Below are 19,754 nucleotides of genomic sequence, written 5' to 3'. Positions count from 1 at the left end.
TGCTATGCTCTTATAAGCAGAAAATCCTAAAGATATCACCAAAAAACTTATTACAACCAATATATTAATTCAGCAAAGTAGAACAGAAAGTCAACACATGAAAATTAGTTGTGTTTCTATATACTGACAATGAACAATCAAAAAAAATTATGAAGACAACTACATTTACAATAACATCAAAAAGAACACTTAGGAATGAACTTAATGAGGTGAAAGATTTGTACAATGAAAACTACAAAACATTGCTGAAAGAAATTAAAGAGGACATAAATAAACAGAAATATATTCCATGTTCATGGATTTGAAGACTTACTATTGTTAAGATGTCCATACTAACCAAAGCAATCTGCAGATTCAGTGCAATCACGGTTAAAATCTCAACGATGTTTCTTGCAGAAATAAAAAAGCCCAACCTAAAATTCACATGGAATCTCAAGGGATCCCAAATAGCCAAAACAATCTTGGCTGTATCTTGGAGGACTCACAGTTCCTGATGTCAAAACTTACTAAAAGCTATAGTAATCAAGGAAATATAATACTGGCATAAAGACGGACATATAAACCAATGAAATAGAATAGAGTCCAGAAACAAACCTTTGTATACATGGTCAAATGATTTTTGACAAGGGTGCAAGACCATTGGTTGAATGGGGAAACTGGACATCCACATTCAGAAGAATGAAGCTGGACCCTTACCTAACACCATATATTAAAAATTAACTCAAAATGGATCAAAGAACTAACATGTAAGATCTAAAGCTTGCCTTAGCTTAGACAAAAACATAGGAGTAAACCTCTCTGACCCTGGATTAGGCAAGGATTAATCCAATTTCTTGGATTCCTTGGTCACCAGAGGCAACCAAAGAGAAATAGACAAATTGGACTTCACGAAAATTTAAAAAATCTGTGAATCAAGAGAATATCAGCATAGTGAGAACTCATCTCTACGAAAAATTTAAAAATTATCTGGGCATGGTGGCACATGCCTGTAGTCCTGGGTACTTGGGAGGCTGAGGTGGGAGGATCACTTGAGCCTGGGAGGTTGAAGCTGCAGTGAGCTATGATTGTGCCACTGCACTCCAGGCTGGTCAACAGAGACCCTGTCTCAAAATCAAATAAACAAACAAACAAAAAACACACACAAAAAAGAATATCAACAGAGTAAAAAGGCAACCCATGGAATAGGAAAGAAAAGAATATTTATAAACCATATGGCTGATAAGGGATTAATATCCAGAATACATAGAGAATTCCTAAAAGTCAACAACAAAAACAACCAATCACACTGGTGATTAAGTTAGCAAAAACCAAAACAACAAAAACAATTCAAAAATGGGCAAAGGACTTGAGCAGACATTTTTTCAAAGAATATATACAAATGACCAATAAGCACTTGAAAAGAGGCTTAACCTCACAAATCATTAGAGATATGCAAATTAAAACTAAAATGAGATACCACCTCATCCCCATTAGGATGGCTCCTATGGTTCTGCCTTGTTGCTACTTTGAAGAAATTACAGTCAGCTTCTGTTCCCATGGGTTCCACATCTGCAGATTTAACAACTACAGATGGAGAACATTTAAAAATAAATAAATAGATAAATAACACCCAACTGTACCAATAATAAAAAATAATACAACAATTTTAATATAGCATAACAACTACTTACATAGCATTTACATTGCCTTAGGTATTATAAGTAATCTGGAGATGATTTAGTGTATACAGGAGGATGTGCCTAGGTTATACACAAATTCTACACCATTTTATATCAGGGACTTGAACATCTCAGGTTTTGGTATCCACTAGGGCCCTGGGACCAATCCCCTGTGGATACCGAGGGATGACTGTACAGAAATTCTTGACTTATGTTAGTTTGACATAAGATTTTTCAACCTTACATGGGTTAATTGGGGTGTTAAATGCATTTTTGACTTATAATATTTCTATTTACAACGGGCTTATCAGGACGTAGCCCCATCATAAATTGAGGAGGATCTGTATTTATTTCTAGAAAAGAAACTTTCCCCTTATTTTCAACACAAACATATGACACGTGGTCTTCTCCTATTTTCAATCTCTTCAATTTTACTAGACCGGAGAACAATGGTTTAGACTCCCATTGCAGTAACTGAATTTGACTTGTACATTGTGAAAGTTGCATAATCCTGATAAATTAAGAAATATTCCCTTTTGGCAAATAAACTTTAACCTCTAACCCAAATATCTTTGCATCCAAAAGCAACAGTGAATGTCTTAGAGCTTTTGCAGACTACCGGTGAATCCCAAACCCAACAGTGATCTCCTCTGAGCCCATCATTTGAGAGCTGAAATGCATGCTCTGACTCACCTGACTTGGTTGGGACTTCATTTGTGGCCACCAGGGCCCTGTTCTGCAGCAAAGCTCCCACAGCACTGGTAACAGTTGGTTCTTTTTTTGGACCCATCTGAGCCCTACCCTACAGAGAGAGAAAGAAAGAGATAAAGAGAACACCTTCTGTATGTAACCTCAGGTGCCACATAGGAGGTACAGCTGTTCCCACTTAACCAGCAGCAGAATGGCATCATCTGCAGGGACTCCCTGAATCCAGGGGAAGGGGACAGACACACACCCTGCACTTCAGTTAGCCTGGTTCTTGTCCTCCCAGCTGGTGCTCAAAGCCATATCTGGGTTTTGAAGCTTCCCTTCCATAATTAAGCCCTTGGGGTTGTTGGTGGTATATTTATCCTATAAAATTAGTTGTATGGAGACATAAGAAATCACTTAATGTCAATAAAGGATATAAAGAACATTTTTTTATAATTATTTAAAATTATTTATAATTTTATAAATATATTTATTTAATATTATTTATAATTATTTAAAATTAATTTTAAAGTATATTTTATTACACTTGAAGACTATTTTGTTTTGTTTTTTTTTTAACATGAACAGAGAAGAAAAACAGATTGGCAGGCAGCAAATGTTTGAAGTATGAAATTCCAACATCCCTACACCATCCCACTCCCTGCAGAGCAGCAGCAGCAGAATAGTTACATTAAAACGAAATAAGGACCAAAAGGTCTCTCATATGCTCCTTTTATCTTACCGCTGATCCCACCTCCAGTTCCACGGAAACTGCAGGATAAAGATAACCTGTTACACCAAGTGAGAATTCTCACTTGGGCAAGAATGGCTGAGAGACTACAGCAGGCAGCTCATCCCCATTCACACAAATAAAGCTATTTTTAGAGGCCTATATTGGTCTCTTTTGGTTAAGAGTATGACACATTTTAAAAGTTGATTATGTTTAAAATAGAAACATATTTCGGCTGTGTTAACAGCCCTTCAAAACTGAAACAACCCCTCCTTTCTTTTTCCATTTTTGAATAAGCTTCACTATTAGACAAGGCCCCAAAGTGGTGAAGCTGGCACAAAGGAAACAAATACGGCTGTTCAGATATACTCTATAGTGAGTGAAGGAATTCACAAAGCAAGCAATTTTTCTTCTGTGTTCCCAATCACCATTCAGCTCTGGAAAACAAGGAGAGGAATGGGGCCAAGTCACTGGTTACACTGACAGCCAGCTGGCCTTCTTCAGGAATAAAAACTCTTCCGTTTGCTGCTTTCCTGTGCTCTCTTTGGCCCCACTAAAGCAGACTAACTCTGGAGACCAGTAAGAAGAACCATCTGCAGAAATGTAACTCACCCTTTACTGCTTTACAGAATGTAGGTAGACTTATACATACAAACTTTTCCATAATTAGGCTGTATTCAAGCCCAAAGTAGTCATATTCCTCCAAAAGTGTCGTGCCCATCGTATCAACTGGAAAAGGCTACTGGAGAAGGGGAGGGTGGGGTAATGTAGAGAGAGGAAAGGAGGAGCCCCTATGTGCAAGACACTGAACTGGGCCCTTCACTTATCTATAAGTCCCCCAACAACTCAGCAAGGTACACATGATTAACCCCATTTTACAGATTAAAGTGAATCCCAAAGAATTTAAGTAACTGGGCCAAGTTTACCTAAATTATGGAATTAAAATTCAAACTCTGGCCAGGCACGGGGTCTCATGCCTGTAATCCCAGCATTTTGGGAGACCAAGGCAGGCAGATCACCTGAGGTCAGGAGTTTGAGACCAGCCTGGCCAACATGGTGAAACCTCGTCTCTACTAAAAATACAAAAGTTAGCCAGGCATGGTGGTGGGAACCTGTAATCCAAGCTATTCGGAAGGCTGGGGCACAAGAATTGCTTGAATCCAGGAGGTGGAGGTTGCAGTGAGCCGAGATCACACCACTGCACTCCAGCCTGGGCAACAGAGTGAGACTCCATCTCAAAAAAAAAAAAAGAAAAAAAAAAGAAAGAAATTCAAATCCTGACTACTGAATGTAGAATCCTGGCTTTTTCTACGTTGTACTTCTTCCCATGCTATCTCAGATGTCAAGACTGAATCTAGGCCGGGTGTGGTGGCTCATGCCTGTCATCCCAGCACTTTGGGAGGCCGAGGCAAGCGGATCACTTGAGGTCAGGGGTTTGTGACCAGCCTGGCCAACATGGTGAAACTCCATCTCTTCTGAAAATACAAAAATTAGCCAGGTGTGGTGGTGGGTGCCTGTAATCCCAGCTACTTGGGAGGCTGAGGCAGGAGAATCGCTTGAACCCGGGAGGCGGAGGTTGCAGTGAGCCAAGATTGTGCCACTGCACTCCAGCCTGGGCAACAGAGTGAGACTCCATCTCAAAAACAAAAACAAAACTGAATCTATAAAACTGTGTTTATTGTAACCACTGCCTCTCAACACATATATGTCCTACCTCCTGTGTTCTATTATCTACAGAGATTGTCTTCCTGTCTGTCCAGGCTCTGGAGCTGAAAACCTTATTGTCAACCCTGATTCCCTCTTTTATCCTATGTCTAATCATTTTCTCAGTCTCATCAATTATTTCTTAGATTCTCCCTCCCACACAACCCTATTAATCCTCCTATTCCAGGCCCTCATTCAAGGACATGTTAATCAAGGACCTGTCAATCAAGGACAGTCCTTGATTTTAGGGCATTTATTCAATCAATTCCTCTTTTCTTCCTCTCTCAACTGGCTTGAATTAAAGCCCTTCTAGTTCTGGCTGCCTGTCTGCCTGTCTTGCCTGTCCCTGTACCTCTTTTTTCTTTTCTTTTTCTTTTTTTTTTGAGACAGAGTTTTGCTCTTGTTGCCCAGGCTGGAGTGCAATGGCGTGATCTTGGCTCACCACAACCTCTGCCTCCCAGGTTCAAGCAATTCTCCTGCCTCAGCCTCACAAGTAGCTGGGATTACAGGCATGTGACACCACGCACGGCTAATTTTGTATTTTTAGTAGAGACAGGGTTTCTCCATGTTGGTCAGGCTGGTCTCCAACTCCCTACCTCAGGTGATCTGCCCACCTCAGCCTCCCAAAGTGCTGGGATTACAGGCGTGAGCCACCGCACCCGGCACCCTGTACCTCTTTCATAGGTACTCAATGCTTTCGCTCCCCAGATGGGTGCCTCAGGCCACAAGCTGGATGTTTTGTGCATAAAGCCCTTCCCAACCCCAACTCTAGGCTGGTGAACCCATTTTGATATTTAAGGGCAAAACGTTTGCTTGCCTTTGAAGACTTCCAGGAATTGCAGTGACTTCTTCTTCCATAGCTCTCCTATATATGCCAACTGTACCAGCTCCAAGTCCCCCTCCATCTTTCAATGACAAATTCTTGATCAACCAGTACCTAGCACAGTTTCTGGTACATGGTTGGTAGTCAATAACCTTCTAATTCTTAAGGGGATAGAGCTCCGGATTCACAGTCTGTGGGATCCGCTTTTGTTGGAAAGGGTCCCACCCCATTACATACTGGATTTAACCAGAAGCTTTCTAAACAAGCTGTAGAGGCCAGGCACGATGGCTCACACTTGTAGTCCTAGCACTTTGGGAGGCTGAAGGGGGCAGATTGCTTGGGCCCAGGAGTTCGAGACCAGCCTGAGCAACACAGTGAGACCCCATCTCTATTAAAAATACAAAAAATTAGCTGGGCGTGGTGCTATGCACCTGTAGTTCCAGCTACTCGGGAGGCCGAGGTGGGAGTATCACCTGCACCTGGGAGGTCAAAGCTGCAATGAGCCGTGATTACACCATTGCACTCCAGCCTGGGCAACAGAGTGAGACCCTGTCTCAAAAATAAATAAACAAACAGTCTGTATACACTTAAAGTATTCAGACCAACTTTTCATGGCATCTAAGCCATGTCTATGAAACTAATAGTTTTTATGCTATATTGTAAGTATGTACCTGAGACCTTCGACCGTATGGTGCTGTTTGCTGGCTCCAGTTCTGTGGTTTATAAATCTACTGTCTTCCACTTCAGGTTGTTATTTTACTGATTTGCACCTGAAGATAACAGCTGCTTCCATTCATCCACATACCCCTTTAACTTGCTGATTCTGTCACTTTAAATAAAAGGTGAAGACCCCTCCTCTATAGAGCAAAACACATGACCTGTGGGGCAGTTGCCTTTGGACAGCCTGTCCCACTCAGGCAGTTTCACTTTAGATTCGCAATTCTTTTCTGGGTGATTAAGGTTGATACTGTTGGATAGAGTTTTGCCATAATGCCATAGAAACACTATGTATTCAAGTCTTCACCCAAAGAAGCTTCAAATACTTTAGAAATATTTTTTTCTACAACACCCAAAGGTGCCGTTAGCTGGAAAGCATTCTCCTACAAAAGAAGTCAGCTCCCACAGGGGTGAGCAATCGTGATCAGTTCTCTTCACGGTTACACTTCTTAGGATGGGTAACTGAGGTTCTCTAGGGAATTCTACCGGCTCACCCCACCCCCCCCCTCCCCAGGCATGCAAGGGCACAAGAGCCAACACCTGGGGAGAGATAGTTACCTGAGCTCTGGATGCCAATTTAGCTGCTGTCTGAGCTGGATTAAAGACTCGGCGAGAAGACTGATCCTTGCAGAAATTAATATGTCGCTCAGCTGCGCTTTCATTAAACCTTCTCATACAATATGGGCATTGAATATAATCTGAATGTAAAGATAACAACAAATGGCAATTAGCACTTCAAAAACAACTATAGAATACTATAGAATTATAGAATGAACTACATGAAGTGAAATAAGGATATGATGGCTCATGCCAGTAATCCCAGCACTCTGTGAGGCTGAGGTGAGTGGACTGCTTGAGCCCAGGAGTTTGAGACCAGCCTGGGCAACATGGCAAAACCCCATCCCTACAAAAAATTAGCCAGGTGTGGTGGTGTGTGCCTGTGGTTCCAGCCACTCGAGAGGATAGCTTGAGCCCAGAAGGTCAAGGCTGCAGTCAGCTCTGATCATGCCACAGCACTCCAGCCTGGCCAAGAGAACAAGACCCTATTTCAAATAAGTAAATAAATAAATATATAATTAATGATATGAACTCTGCTCCAACATGAAAGAACAAGGTCCCAAACTCTGGTTTGAGACTATTCCAAGGGGGGAGACATGCAGGGCTACTAAAGGACATGGCAGGGAAAAATGTCACAACCTGTGCATTCATTTCAATTGTCTGCCCTTGAAATATTTAAGTGATGTAATTTTCCAGAAAAACAAAGAAGATTATACTTAAGAACTTCTCAATGAAATGAATTATTTAGTAAATCCTGTGTAAAGAAAGTAGTTCTAGAATCACAGAATGTTAGTATGATGGCACAGCAGGGCATAGAATATTCAAAAGCCTAGGTTGTAGTGCTGGGTGGGTCTTAGAGAAGTTACGGAGTTACAGAGGGAGATGGGATGTTTCAAAATGTGGGTTTGGGAGATATGAATGGAAGTCAGTGGGACTGTGTCACTGGCAGAAAGACGTACTACTTTTGCAGTGGCTAGATTTTTTTTTCACTTAACTACTAAGTGAGCAGGCAATATATTCAGGAAGGAGATAGTAATAGGATAAAAGGTGAGGACTCAAAAAATAGAAAAGGGAAAGAAGGAGGGATGATAGGAAAGTTCACCAAAAACAGCTTCAGCTTCCAGAGATGCAATGGCCCAGACAGCTCCTGTCGGCCTCAGGTTCTCTGTGGTTCTGTATAATATCTTTTTTTCTAAATTCTTCTTTCATTTGCAATTACCAGACATAATTGGTTAGTGAGAGAAATGAGAAGTGGGAGACAGGCAAGATCTTCTTAGAATGTGGAGCTGCTCATAGCAAAACTAGGTTGGCAACTACCCCTCTAAATCAAGCAGGGATTGGTGTTTGCTTTGTTTCGTTTTAGGCACCTTAAAGGGATAGCACACTAGATATCAGCAACATAAAATAATCCCGCCGCCCCGACCCCAGGAAGGGTGTGAAACCGCATCAACCTCAAATTCAGTGTAGAACTTGTGTTAGTGTATAATCAAAATTCCTACATGCGTGGATGGATATTTCATGTAGTGATGTTAAGAATTTTTTGTAAGCCACCTTTTTAAGCAGTTTGGGGAGTTTTCTATTTGAACAAATCATTTCCTAAAATGTATATTCATAAAATGTAACAATTTTTAAGCACTTAGGAATTATCTGGTAGCCTTATCCTTTATTTCTTACTCCATCCAGAAGGCAGTACCTCATCATTAATTTAACACTGATTGAGCATCTACTTGGTGCCAGGTGCTGTCTTACACCTGGGGTTGCAATGTCTCTGAAAAATCAAGGAGTAAGCATTTTGGTACAGAAACAAATAAATAAAAATTTCACACGGAGATAAATGCCTTGAAAAAAAAATAGAACAGGACAGCGTTGGGAAATGATAAAAAGCCCAGTGCTGGAGCTTGCCTGACTGGTTTTGAGCCTGAGTTCTTTACTTGCTATGTGTGTGAACTCGGGCAAATTACCCAACCTCCTTAAGCTTCCATTTTCCCAGCACCTACGTATCACCTGTTTCATCGGGTTGTTGTGAAAGTTAACTATGATAATCCATATAAAGGCTTGGCACAGTGGGCGGGGTGGAACATACTAAATGTTTTGTAAATGCTAGCTATTGCTATAAGGAAACAGGTTCAGCAAGGTTGTGTTTCCAGCTACCAAATAGAAGTGAAACTGCCTAGGAAAAAAGTACAATAGAAAGTGCCATTATCATTCAGAATTCATTTACAATGGTTTAGGAGAACTATCTAGAACATGGCTCTTAGCTTGGTGGTTATTTCTTCAATTTTGCCAGCTGGAAAACGAAGTCTTACATCATAAGAAATGCTGCAACCATAAACCCTACTCACATTAGGCAAAGACAATGATCACGGCAATACTGAGTGGCTTCCTTAATCCCACTTGCTCATTCACTCACTGCCACCCTTCTGTGTTTGGTACTACATATCACCATGGAGACAGCAAAGTTGAAGTCTATTTCCCTGCCGATGAAAATCTCAAAGATGATTAGGCAAACAGACAATTACTGCTTGGTGGGATAAACTGTAGAAGAGGAGGCACTAGGGCCTCTGGGACCCTACAGAAGGAACATAAGGCCCCACCAGAGGGGCAGAGAGCAGGCAGGAGAGAGTCCTGTGGCTGAGCATTCAAGGTTGCTGATTCTATTTATGTTGAACTTCACATATTTTGAGAATTGTTGTATTTTCTGCAACAATAATCTGAACCCAGCATGACTGAGCTACATGTTCTACCCTCAGCTCAATCGGAGTCACCTCTCTTCCTCTATCAATAACGTTTTCATAAAATCACCATGTCCTATTTATTTCAATAGGTAATGATTTTAAAAGTCAGAGTACAAATGAATTCTTATGAGGAATATGGTGGCCAGATCTCAGAGAAATGTGGAAAACCAAGCATTATTTTAAAATGCCAACATTGTGCTGTGTCTCCTTGTCTATGTAGCTATGCAAAATGGTAACTGAATGTCCCAGGCCTCACAGAAAAATAACAATGATAAATATTCTATATCATTGTCCCCATAAACTGTCACAGTATCCTAGAAATTTAAATCATTGACAGGCTTAGCTAAGTCACTAAAAAGTAGAATATAGGCATGTCTCAAAAACTGAGTCATGAAGATAGGGAATCATGCTGAGGAAAAAAGGGAAATTACTGGCACATTCATGCATGTTAGGCCGTGTTATATATAACTCTAGTTATATGTATATAAATTCTTTAGTACTGGCCGGGCGCAGTGGCTCATGCCTGTAATCCCAGCACTTTGGGAGGCCGAGGCAGGTGCATCACCGGAGGTCAGGAGTTCAAGATCAGCCTGACCAATATGATGAAACCCCGTCTCTACTAAAAATACAGAAATTAGCTGGGCGTGGTGGCGGGCGCCTGTAATCCCAGCTACTCAGGAGGCTGAAACAGGAGAATTGCTTGAACCTGGGAGGCGGAGTTTGCAGTGACCCGAGATCCTGCCATTGCACTCCAGCCTGGGCAACAAGAGCGAAACTCCGTCTCAAAAACAGCAACAACAACAACAAAAAACAAATAAATTCTCTAGTACTTAAGCCTGAGAATTCCTGGCTAATATAAAATCCTTGCACAAACAAAATCATCACTGTGGTGAAAATGTTGGGAATGCATATAATCATTTGGTTTGTTGCATAAAATTATGTTAAGGACACAAGAAAGAAGTTAATTATAAAATTATATGTTAGCATAGAAATATAAAGAAAAATAAATTGAACATTTGGTGAGGCCTTACAAAAGGATTTTTTTTTTTAGAGAAACAATAATCCCCACATTTTAGATCCAAGTCATGGTTAGATCCAAGTTGGATCTAAAATGTGAGAGAAATTCACACAGCAGGACATCTGACATGGTTTCACTTATTCAATTAAAGAACCATAAGGTAGCCATCAACCCTGTAGCTTCTAATCTTAAAATGAATATATTTCTCATAAAAGATGTTTTTTGTTATATGAAAATTGTTGCCAAAGTACTTACATTATTACTAAAATCACAGCACAGATCTTTCTACTGAATATCTTAAGACAACACATTATTTCAAGATATATTTCTATTAGCACTCAATAAAAGGGAAGCAAATATGAGGATTATTTTCTGGTATAGAAGTTCAGATGACATATTTTTCAGATGATTTTATAGTATGACTACACTGTGGCTTTTTGTTTTTGTACTTTCTTAAATAGTATTTTTGAGGAATAATTTACACACAACTAAATGCACCTATTTTACATGTATAGTTCAATGAGTTTTTTTTTTTTTTTTTTTTTTTTTTAATTTCTGAATTATTTATTGATCATTCTTGGGTGTTTCTCGGAGAGGGGGATATGGCAGGGTCATAGGATAATAGTGGAGAGAAGGTCAGGAGATAAACACATGAACAAAGGTCTCTGGTTTTCCTAGGCAGAGGACCCTGCGGCCTTCTGCAGTGTTTGTGCCCCTGAGTACTTGAGATTAGGGAGTGGTGATGACTCTTAAAGAGCATGCTGCCTTCAAGCATCTGTTTAACAAAGCACATCTTGCACCACCCTTAATCCATTTAACCCTGAGTTGACACAGCACATGTTCCAGAGAGCAGGGGGCTGGGGAAAAGGCCATAGATCAACAGCATCCCAAGGCAGAAGAATTTCTCCTAGTCAGAACAAAATGGAGTCTCCTATGCCCACCCCTTTCTACACAGACACAGCAACAATCTGATCTCTCCTTCCTTTCCCCACACTTCCTCCCCTTCTCTTCAACAAAACCGCCATCGTCCTCATGGCCCGCTCCCGATGGTCGCTGTCTCTTCGGAGCTGTTGGGTACACCTCCCAGACAGGGCAGCCGGGCAGAGGCGCTCCTCACCTCCCAGACAGGGCGGCTGGGCAGAGGCGCCCCTCGCTTCCCAGACGGGGCCGCCCGGGCAGAGGCGCTCCTCTCCTCCCAGACGGGGCGGCCGGGCAGAGGCGCTCCTCACTTCCCCGACGGGGCCGCCCGGGCAGAGGCGCTCCTCGCTTCCCAGACGGGGCCGCCCGGGCAGAGGCGCTCCTCAGTTCCTCCCAGACCGGGTGGCAGCCGGGCAGAGGCGCTCCTCACCTCCCAGACGGGGCGGCCGGGCAGAGGCGCTCCTCACTTCCCCGACGGGGCGGCCGAGCAGAGGCGCTCCTCACTTCCCAGAGGGGGCGGCCGAGCAGAGGCGCTCCTCACTTCCCAGAGGGGGCGGCCGGGCAGAGGCGCTCCTCACTTCCTCCCAGATGGGGTGGCGGCCGGGCAGAGGCGCTCCTCACCTCCCAGACTGGGCGGCCGGGCAGAGGCGCTCCTCACTTCCCAGACTGGGCGGCCGGGCAGAGGCGCTCCTCACCTCCTAGACGGGGCGACCAGGCAGAGGCGCTCCTCACTTCCCAGACAGTGTGGCCGCTGGGCAGAGGTGCTCCTCCCTTCCCAGATGGGGCAGCCAGGCAGAGGCGCTCCTCACTTCCCAGACGGTGTGGCGGCCGGGCAGAGGTGCTCCTCCCTTCCCAGATGGGGCAGCCAGGCAGAGGCGCTCCTCACTTCCTCCCAGACGGGGTGGCGGCCAGGCAGAGGCGCTCCTCACTTCCCAGAGGGGGCGGCCGGGCAGAGGTGCTCCTCACTTCCTCCCAGACGGGGTGGCAGCCGGGCAGAGGCACTCCTCACCTCCCAGACGGGGCGGCCGGGCAGAGGTGCTCCTCATCTCCCAGACGGGGCGGCCGGGCAGAGGTGCTCCTCATCTCCCAGACGGGGCAGCCGGGCAGAGGTGCTCCTCACTTCCTCCCAGACGGGGTGACGGCCGGGCAGAGGCACTCCTCACCTCCCAGACGGGGCGGCCGGGCAGAGGCGCTCCTCACCTCCCAGACGGAGTGGTCAGGCAGAGGCGCTCCTCACTTCCCATATGGGGTGGCGGCCGGGCAGAGGCGCTCCTCACTTCCCAGATGGGGCAGCCGGGCAGAGGTGCTCCTCACTTCCTCCCAGACGGGGTGGCAGCCGGGCAGAGGCGCTCCTCACCTCCCAGACGGGGTGGCCGGGCAGAGGCGCTCCTCCCTTCCCAGACGGAGTGGCCAGGCAGAGGCGCTCCTCACCTCCCAGAGTGGGCGGCCGGGCAGAGGTGCTCCTCACTTCCTCCCAGACGGGGTGGCGGCCAGGCAGAGGCGCTCCTCACCTCCCAGACGGGGCGGCCGGGCAGAGGCACTCCTCACCTCCCAGAGTGGGCGGCCGGGCAGAGGCGCTCCTCACTTCCCAGAGTGGGCGGCCGGGCAGAGGCGCTCCTCACTTCCCAGAGTGGGCGGCCGGGCAGAGGCGCTCCTCACTTCCCATAGGGGGTGGCAGCCGGGCAGAGGCGCTCCTCACTTCCCAGATGGGGCAGCTGGGCAGAGGTGCTCCTCACTTCCTCCCAGACGGGGTGGCGGCCAGGCAGAGGCGCTCCTCACTTCCTCCCAGACGGGGTGGCGGCCAGGCAGAGGCGCTCCTCACCTCCCAGACGGGGCGGCCGGGCAGAGGTGCTCCTCACTTCCTCCCAGACGGGGTGGCGGCCAGGCAGAGGCGCTCCTCACTTCCTCCCAGACGGGGTGGCGGCCAGGCAGAGGCGCTCCTCACCTCCCAGACGGGGCGGCCGGGCAGAGGCACTCCTCACCTCCCAGAAGGGGCGGCTGGGCAGAGGCGCTCCTCACTTCCCATATGGGGTGGCAGCCGGGCAGAGGCGCTCCTCACTTCCCAGATGGGGCAGCTGGGCAGAGGTGCTCCTCACTTCCTCCCAGACGGGGTGGCGGCCAGGCAGAGGCGCTCCTCACTTCCTCCCAGACGGGGTGGCGGCCAGGCAGAGGCGCTCCTCACCTCCCAGACGGGGCGGCCGGGCAGAGGCACTCCTCACCTCCCAGAGTGGGCGGCCGGGCAGAGGCGCTCCTCACTTCCCAGAGTGGGCGGCCGGGCAGAGGCGCTCCTCACTTCCCAGAGTGGGCGGCCGGGCAGAGGCGCTCCTCACTTCCCATAGGGGGTGGCAGCCGGGCAGAGGCGCTCCTCACTTCCCAGATGGGGCAGCTGGGCAGAGGTGCTCCTCACTTCCTCCCAGACGGGGTGGCGGCCAGGCAGAGGCGCTCCTCACCTCCCAGACGGGGCGGCCGGGCAGAGGCACTCCTCACCTCCCAGACGGGGCGGCTGGGCAGAGGCGCTCCTCACCTCCCAGAAGGGGCGGCTGGGCAGAGGCGCTCCTCACTTCCCATATGGGGTGGCAGCCGGGCAGAGGCGCTCCTCACTTCCCAGACGGGGTGGTGGCCAGGCAGAGGCGCTCCTCACTTCCCAGATAGGGCAACAGGGCAGAGGCATTCCTCACTTCCTCCCAGACGGGGCGGCCGGGCAGAGGTGCTCCTCATCTCCCAGACGGGGCAGCCGGGCAGAGGCGCTCCTCACTTCCTCCCAGACGGGGTGGCAGCCGGGCAGAGGCGCTCCTCACATCCCAGATGATGGGCGGCCGGGCAGAGGCGCTCCTCACTTCCCAGATAGGGCGGCCGGGCAGAGGGGCTCCTCACATCCCAGACGATGGGCGGCCAGGCAGAGACGCTCCTCACTTCCTAGACGGGGTGGCGGTGGGGCAGAGGCTGTAATCTTAGCACTTTAAGAGGCCAAGGCAGGAGGCTGGTAGGTGGAGGTTGCAGAGAGCCGAGATCACACCACTGCACTCCAGCCTGAGCACCATTGAGCATTGAGTTAGCGAGACTCCGTCTGCAGTCCCAGCACCTCGGGAGGCCGCGGCAGGCAGATCACTCGAGGCCAGGAGCTGGAGACCAGCCCGGTCAACACGGCGAAACCCCGTCTCCACCAAAAATACAAAAACCATTCAGGCGTGGCGGCGCGCGCCTGCAATCCCAGGCACTCGGCAGGCCAAGGCAGGAGAGTCACAGGAGCCCGAGGCAGGGAGGTTGCAGCAAGCCGAGATCCCGGCAGTACAGTCCAGCTTCGGCAACAGAGGGAGACCGAAAAAAGAAGGAGAGGGAGACCAAAAAAAGAGGGGAGAGGGAGAGGGAGAGGGAGAGGGAGAGGGAGAGGGAGAGGGAGAGGGAGAGGGAGAGGGAGAGGGAGAGGGAGAGGGAGAGGGAGAGGGAGAGGGAGAGGGAGAGGGAGAGGGAGAGGGAGAGGGAGAGGGAGAGGGAGAGGGAGAGGGAGAGGGAGAGGGAGAGGGAGAGGGAGAGGGAGAGGGAGAGGGAGAGGGAGAGGGAGAGGGAGAGGGAGAGGGAGAGCTAGTTCAATGAGTTTTGACGAATGTATCCATTTTAACCACCTCAATTAAAATACAGAACATTTTTGTCACCCCAAAAAGTTCCCTCATGCCCCCTTTCAGTCAATATTTTGCAAAACCCAGTCTCAGGCAACCGATTATCTACTTCCTGTTACTATTCATAAGATTTCCCTGTCCTATAATTTCATATAATAGAACATCTATGTTGCTGCATGTATTTCCTTCTTATTGTTGAGTACTAGACCATTTTGTAAATATTCCACAATCTGTTTATCTATTCAATTGTTGATAGACATTTTCAGTTGTTTCCAGTTTACGCTATATGAATAAAGCTATGAACCATCATGTAAATCTTTTTTATGGACATGTTTTCATTTTTTGTATAAATATCAAGAAATGGGATTGCTTTATAGGCTAAGTGTATGTTTAACTTACTAAGAAAATACCAGTGCACGCTGGGCGTGGTGGCTCACACCTGTAATCTCAGCACTTTGGAAGGTCAAGGTGGGCGGATCACGAGGTCAGGAGATCGAGACCATCCTGGCTAACACGGTGAAATCCTGTCTCTACTAAAAATACAAAAAATTAGCCGGGTGTGGTGGTGGGTGCCTGTAGTCCCAGCTACTTGGGAGGCTGAAGCAGGAGAATGGCGTAAACCTGGGAGGCGGAGCTTGCAGTGAGCCGAGATCATGCCACTATACTCCAGCCTGGGTGACAGCAAGACTCCGTCTCAAAAAAGAAAGAAAAGAAAAGAAAATACCAGTGCGAAGTGGTTGTACTGTTTTATACTTCTATCAGCAGTGTATGAGACTTCCAGTTGGTCCACATCATAGCAAACACTTATAGCGTCAGTCTTTTTCTTCTTTGTTTTTTGAGACAGAGTCTCACTCGGTCACCCAGGCTGGAGGGCATTAGCACAATCTCTGCTCACTGCAGCCTCCACCTCCAGGTTCAAATGATTATCATGCCTCAGCCTCCCAAGTAGCTGGGATTACAGGAGTGAGCCACCATGCCTGGCTAATTTTTTTGTATTTTTAGTAGAGACAGGGTTTTGCCATGTTGGCCAGGCTGGTCTCAAACTCCCAGCCTTAAGGGATCCACCTACCTTGGCCTCCCAAAGTGCTGAGATTACAAGCGTTGTATTGTCAGAGTCTTTAATTTTAGCCACTGAAGTGTATGTGTAGTGGTATCTCATTATGGTTTTTAATTTGCATTTTCCTAATGAAAATGATGTTGAGTATCTTTTCATGTGCTATTGGCTATTATTTTGTGATGTGTCTGTTCAAATAAATCTGTTGACCTTTTCTGATTGGGTTGTCTCCTTATTACTGAGTTTTAAGAGTTCTTCATATGTTCTTGATATGAGTTCTTTGTCAGATATACATATTATGAATATTTTCTCCCAGTCTGTAACTTGCCTTTCCATTTTTTTTTCTTTATTCATCATTTCTTCAGACCAGATCCATTTTCTTAAGTCTTAAACTGAAATTTTTAATTTTGGGAAGGCCAAATTTACTAATTTCCTTTTTTAAAAACAAAATTATTAGGGGATTTTGTGTCCTGCCTGGGAAATCTTTGTTGGCCTTTAGTTGTAACAATTATATTAGGTCAATGATCCTTTTTGAATGACTTTTTATATATGGTTGATATAGTTTAGATATTTGTCCTCTTCAAATCTCATGTTGAAATTTGATCTTCAGTGTTGGAGGCAGGCCTAGTGTGAGGTGTTTGGATAGTTTAGATATTTGTCCTCTTCAAATCTCATGTTGAAATTTGATCTTCAGTATTGGAGGCAGGCCTAGTGTGAGGTGTTTAGATCACGGGGGTGGATCTCTTATGAACAAGCTTGGTGCTGTCCTTTTGCTAAGGAGTGAGTTCTTGCTCTATTAGCTCCCATCATAACTTATTGTTAAGAAGAGCCTGGGCTGGGCACAGTGGCTCATGCCTGTAATCCCAACACTTTGAGAGGCCAAGGCAGGCGGATTGCTTGAGCTCAGGAATTCAAGACCAGCCTGGGCAACATGGAGAAACCCCACCTCTACCAAAAATACAAAAAAATTAGCCAGGCATGGTGGCATACATCTGTGGTCCCAGCTACTCAGGAGGCTGAGGTGGGAGGATGGCTTGAGTGTGGAAGGCAGAGGTTGCAGTGAGCTGAGATCACGCCACTGCACTCCAGCCTGGGTGACAGAGTGAGACTCCCTCTCAAAAAAAAAAAAAAAAAAGAAGAGCCTGTCACTCCTCCTTCCCACTTCCTTCCCTTCCCTCTTGCTTTCTCTCTTGACATGTGATGCCTGCTCCCCTTCACCTTCCATCATGATTGGAGACTTCCTGAGATCCTCGAGAGAAGCAGATGCCAGTGCCATGCTTCTTGTACAACCTGCAGCACTGTGAGCCAAATAATCCCCTTTTCTTTATAAATTACCCAGGCTCAGGTATTTCTTTATAGCAACACAAACAGATTAAGACAATGGTATAAGAATCAAGGTTCATTTTTCCATATGGATATCCAGTTGTTCCACCATCATTTGTTGATAAGACTAGCCTTTCACCCAGTGAATTACCTTGGCATCTTTTAAGAAAATCAATTACCCACAGATAGGGGGGTGTCTATATCTAGATTCTATTTTCTGTAAATTGATACACCAATACCAAGTTGTCATGATCACTGTACTGTTACAGTAAGTCTTGACATCAGGTAATGTAAATACTCCAATTTTGTGCTTTTTAAAAACCATATTGCCTATTCCAGATTCTTTCCAGTTCCATAAAATATTTGAATCAGCTAGTCAATTTCTTTTTTTTCTTTTTTCTTTCTTCCTTCTTTTTTTTTTTTGAGACAGAGTTTCACTCTTGTCACCCAGATTGGAGTGCGGTGGTGCCATCTCGGCTCACTGCAACCTCCGCCTCCCAGATTCTCCTCCCTCAGTCTCCCGAGTAGCAGGGATTACAAATGCCCGCCACCACATCCAGCTAATGTTTTGTATTTTTAGTAGAGACGGGGTTTCACTGTGTTGACCAAGCTGGTCTCGAACTCTTGACCTCAAGTGATCCACCTGCCTCGGCCTCCCAAAGTGCTGGGATTACAGGCGTGAGCCACCACGCCCGGCCAGCTAGTCAATTTCTACTCAGCAAAAATAACTTCTAGGTATTTCTAGTGGAATTACATTGAATCCATAGGTTAATTTGGGTAGAATTGACATCATAACACAATCTTGAGTCTTCCAAACCAGAAAAATGGTAAATCTCACCATTTATTCTGGTCCTCTTTAATTTCTTGAAGGAATGCTATGAGATTTTCATTTTATAGGTTCTGTATATATTTTGTTAAATACACCCCTAAATATTTACTATTTTTATGTTATTATAAATTTATTAAATTTCTTTTTTTTTGAGATGGAGTCTTGCTCTGTCACCCAGGCTAGAGTGCAGTGGTGCGATCTCAGCTGACTGCAACCTCTGCCTCCTGGGTGCAAGTGATTCTCCTGCCTCAGCCTCCCAAGTAACTGGGATTACAGGAACCTGCCACCGCACCTGGCTAATTTTTGTATTTTTTTTAGTAGAGAAGGGGTTTCACCATCTTGGCCAGTCTGGTCTCGAACACCTGACCTCGTGATCCACCTGCCTCAGCCTCCCAAAGTGCTGGAATTACAGGTATGAGCCACCCGCCCAGCCTTAAATTTCATTTTTTAATTGTTTATGCGTAGTGTGTAGAACTACAACTCACTTGTTTATACCTTATATCCTGAAATGTTGTTAAATTCACTTTAATTCCAGTAGCTTTTTTGTAGTTCCCTGGAATCTTCTATATTTACTCATTCACAATTATGTTGTGTGTGAATAAAGATAGTTTTACATCTTCTTCCCCAATTTACATGCTTTTTACATGTAAATATAATATTTTAATTCATTTCTTGCCTTATTACACTGAGCATTATCAATAGTACAGTGTTGAATAGAAGTGGTCAGAATGAACATCCTTGTTTTTTTCCTGATCTCAGTGGGAAAGTCTTCAGTTTTTCACTATTAAGTGTGATGTTAGCTGTAGATTTCTCAAGGATGACCTTTATGGAGGAAGTTCCTTTCTAATTCTAACTTGCTGAGAAGTCTTTTTTTTTTTTTTGTATTGTATTGTTTTTAACGTGTAAGGAGTTACATTTGTGGAAGGCTTTTTCTCTATTGAGATGATCATATGCTTTTAAAAATATTTTGTTAATTTGATGGATTACATCATTTTCTTCTTTTGACTTAATTTAGGTCTCATTTGCTCTTTTCCTAATCTTTTAAAGAGAAAGTTTAAGATAATTGAACTAAACCTTTTCTCTTTTCTACTATGAACATTTAAAGCTATAAAATTCCCTCTAAGAATGAATTAAACTGCATCCCACAAAGTTAGATATTTTCATTATCATTCAGTTAAAACCATTTTCTAATTTCTCTTGTGATTTCTTCTTAGATCCAAGGGTTATTTAGAAATGACTTCTTGATTTCCAAATATTCAGGAATTTTCCAGATATATTTTTGTCATACATTTCTAATTAATTCTATTCTGATCGGAGAACATATTATGTATGATTTCAATTCTAAATTTGAGACCTACTTTGTGGTCCTGTATATGGTGG

At 45.3% G+C, this 19,754-nt stretch overlaps 1 protein-coding gene across 1 annotated transcript in view; it reads right to left on the bottom strand.

Annotated features, from left to right (window-relative positions):
* ZC2HC1B (zinc finger C2HC-type containing 1B) overlaps positions 1-19,754 on the bottom strand; it is a 78,135-nt gene that overhangs the window by 32,256 nt on the left and 26,125 nt on the right. The window contains exons 5-6 of the mRNA XM_002817434.4: positions 6,881-7,020; positions 2,352-2,460 (exon numbers count right to left, since the gene is read on the bottom strand). Of these exons, the coding sequence (XP_002817480.1) occupies positions 2,352-2,460; positions 6,881-7,020 (249 nt within the window). The remainder of the gene's footprint in view (positions 1-2,351; positions 2,461-6,880; positions 7,021-19,754) is intronic.

This window comes from Pongo abelii, chromosome 5, assembly GCF_028885655.2.
Source record: "Pongo abelii isolate AG06213 chromosome 5, NHGRI_mPonAbe1-v2.0_pri, whole genome shotgun sequence".
Lineage (NCBI taxonomy): Eukaryota > Metazoa > Chordata > Mammalia > Primates > Hominidae > Pongo > Pongo abelii.
Note: the sequence above shows the minus strand (reverse complement) of the source record. Positions and strands in the feature narration are given on the sequence as shown.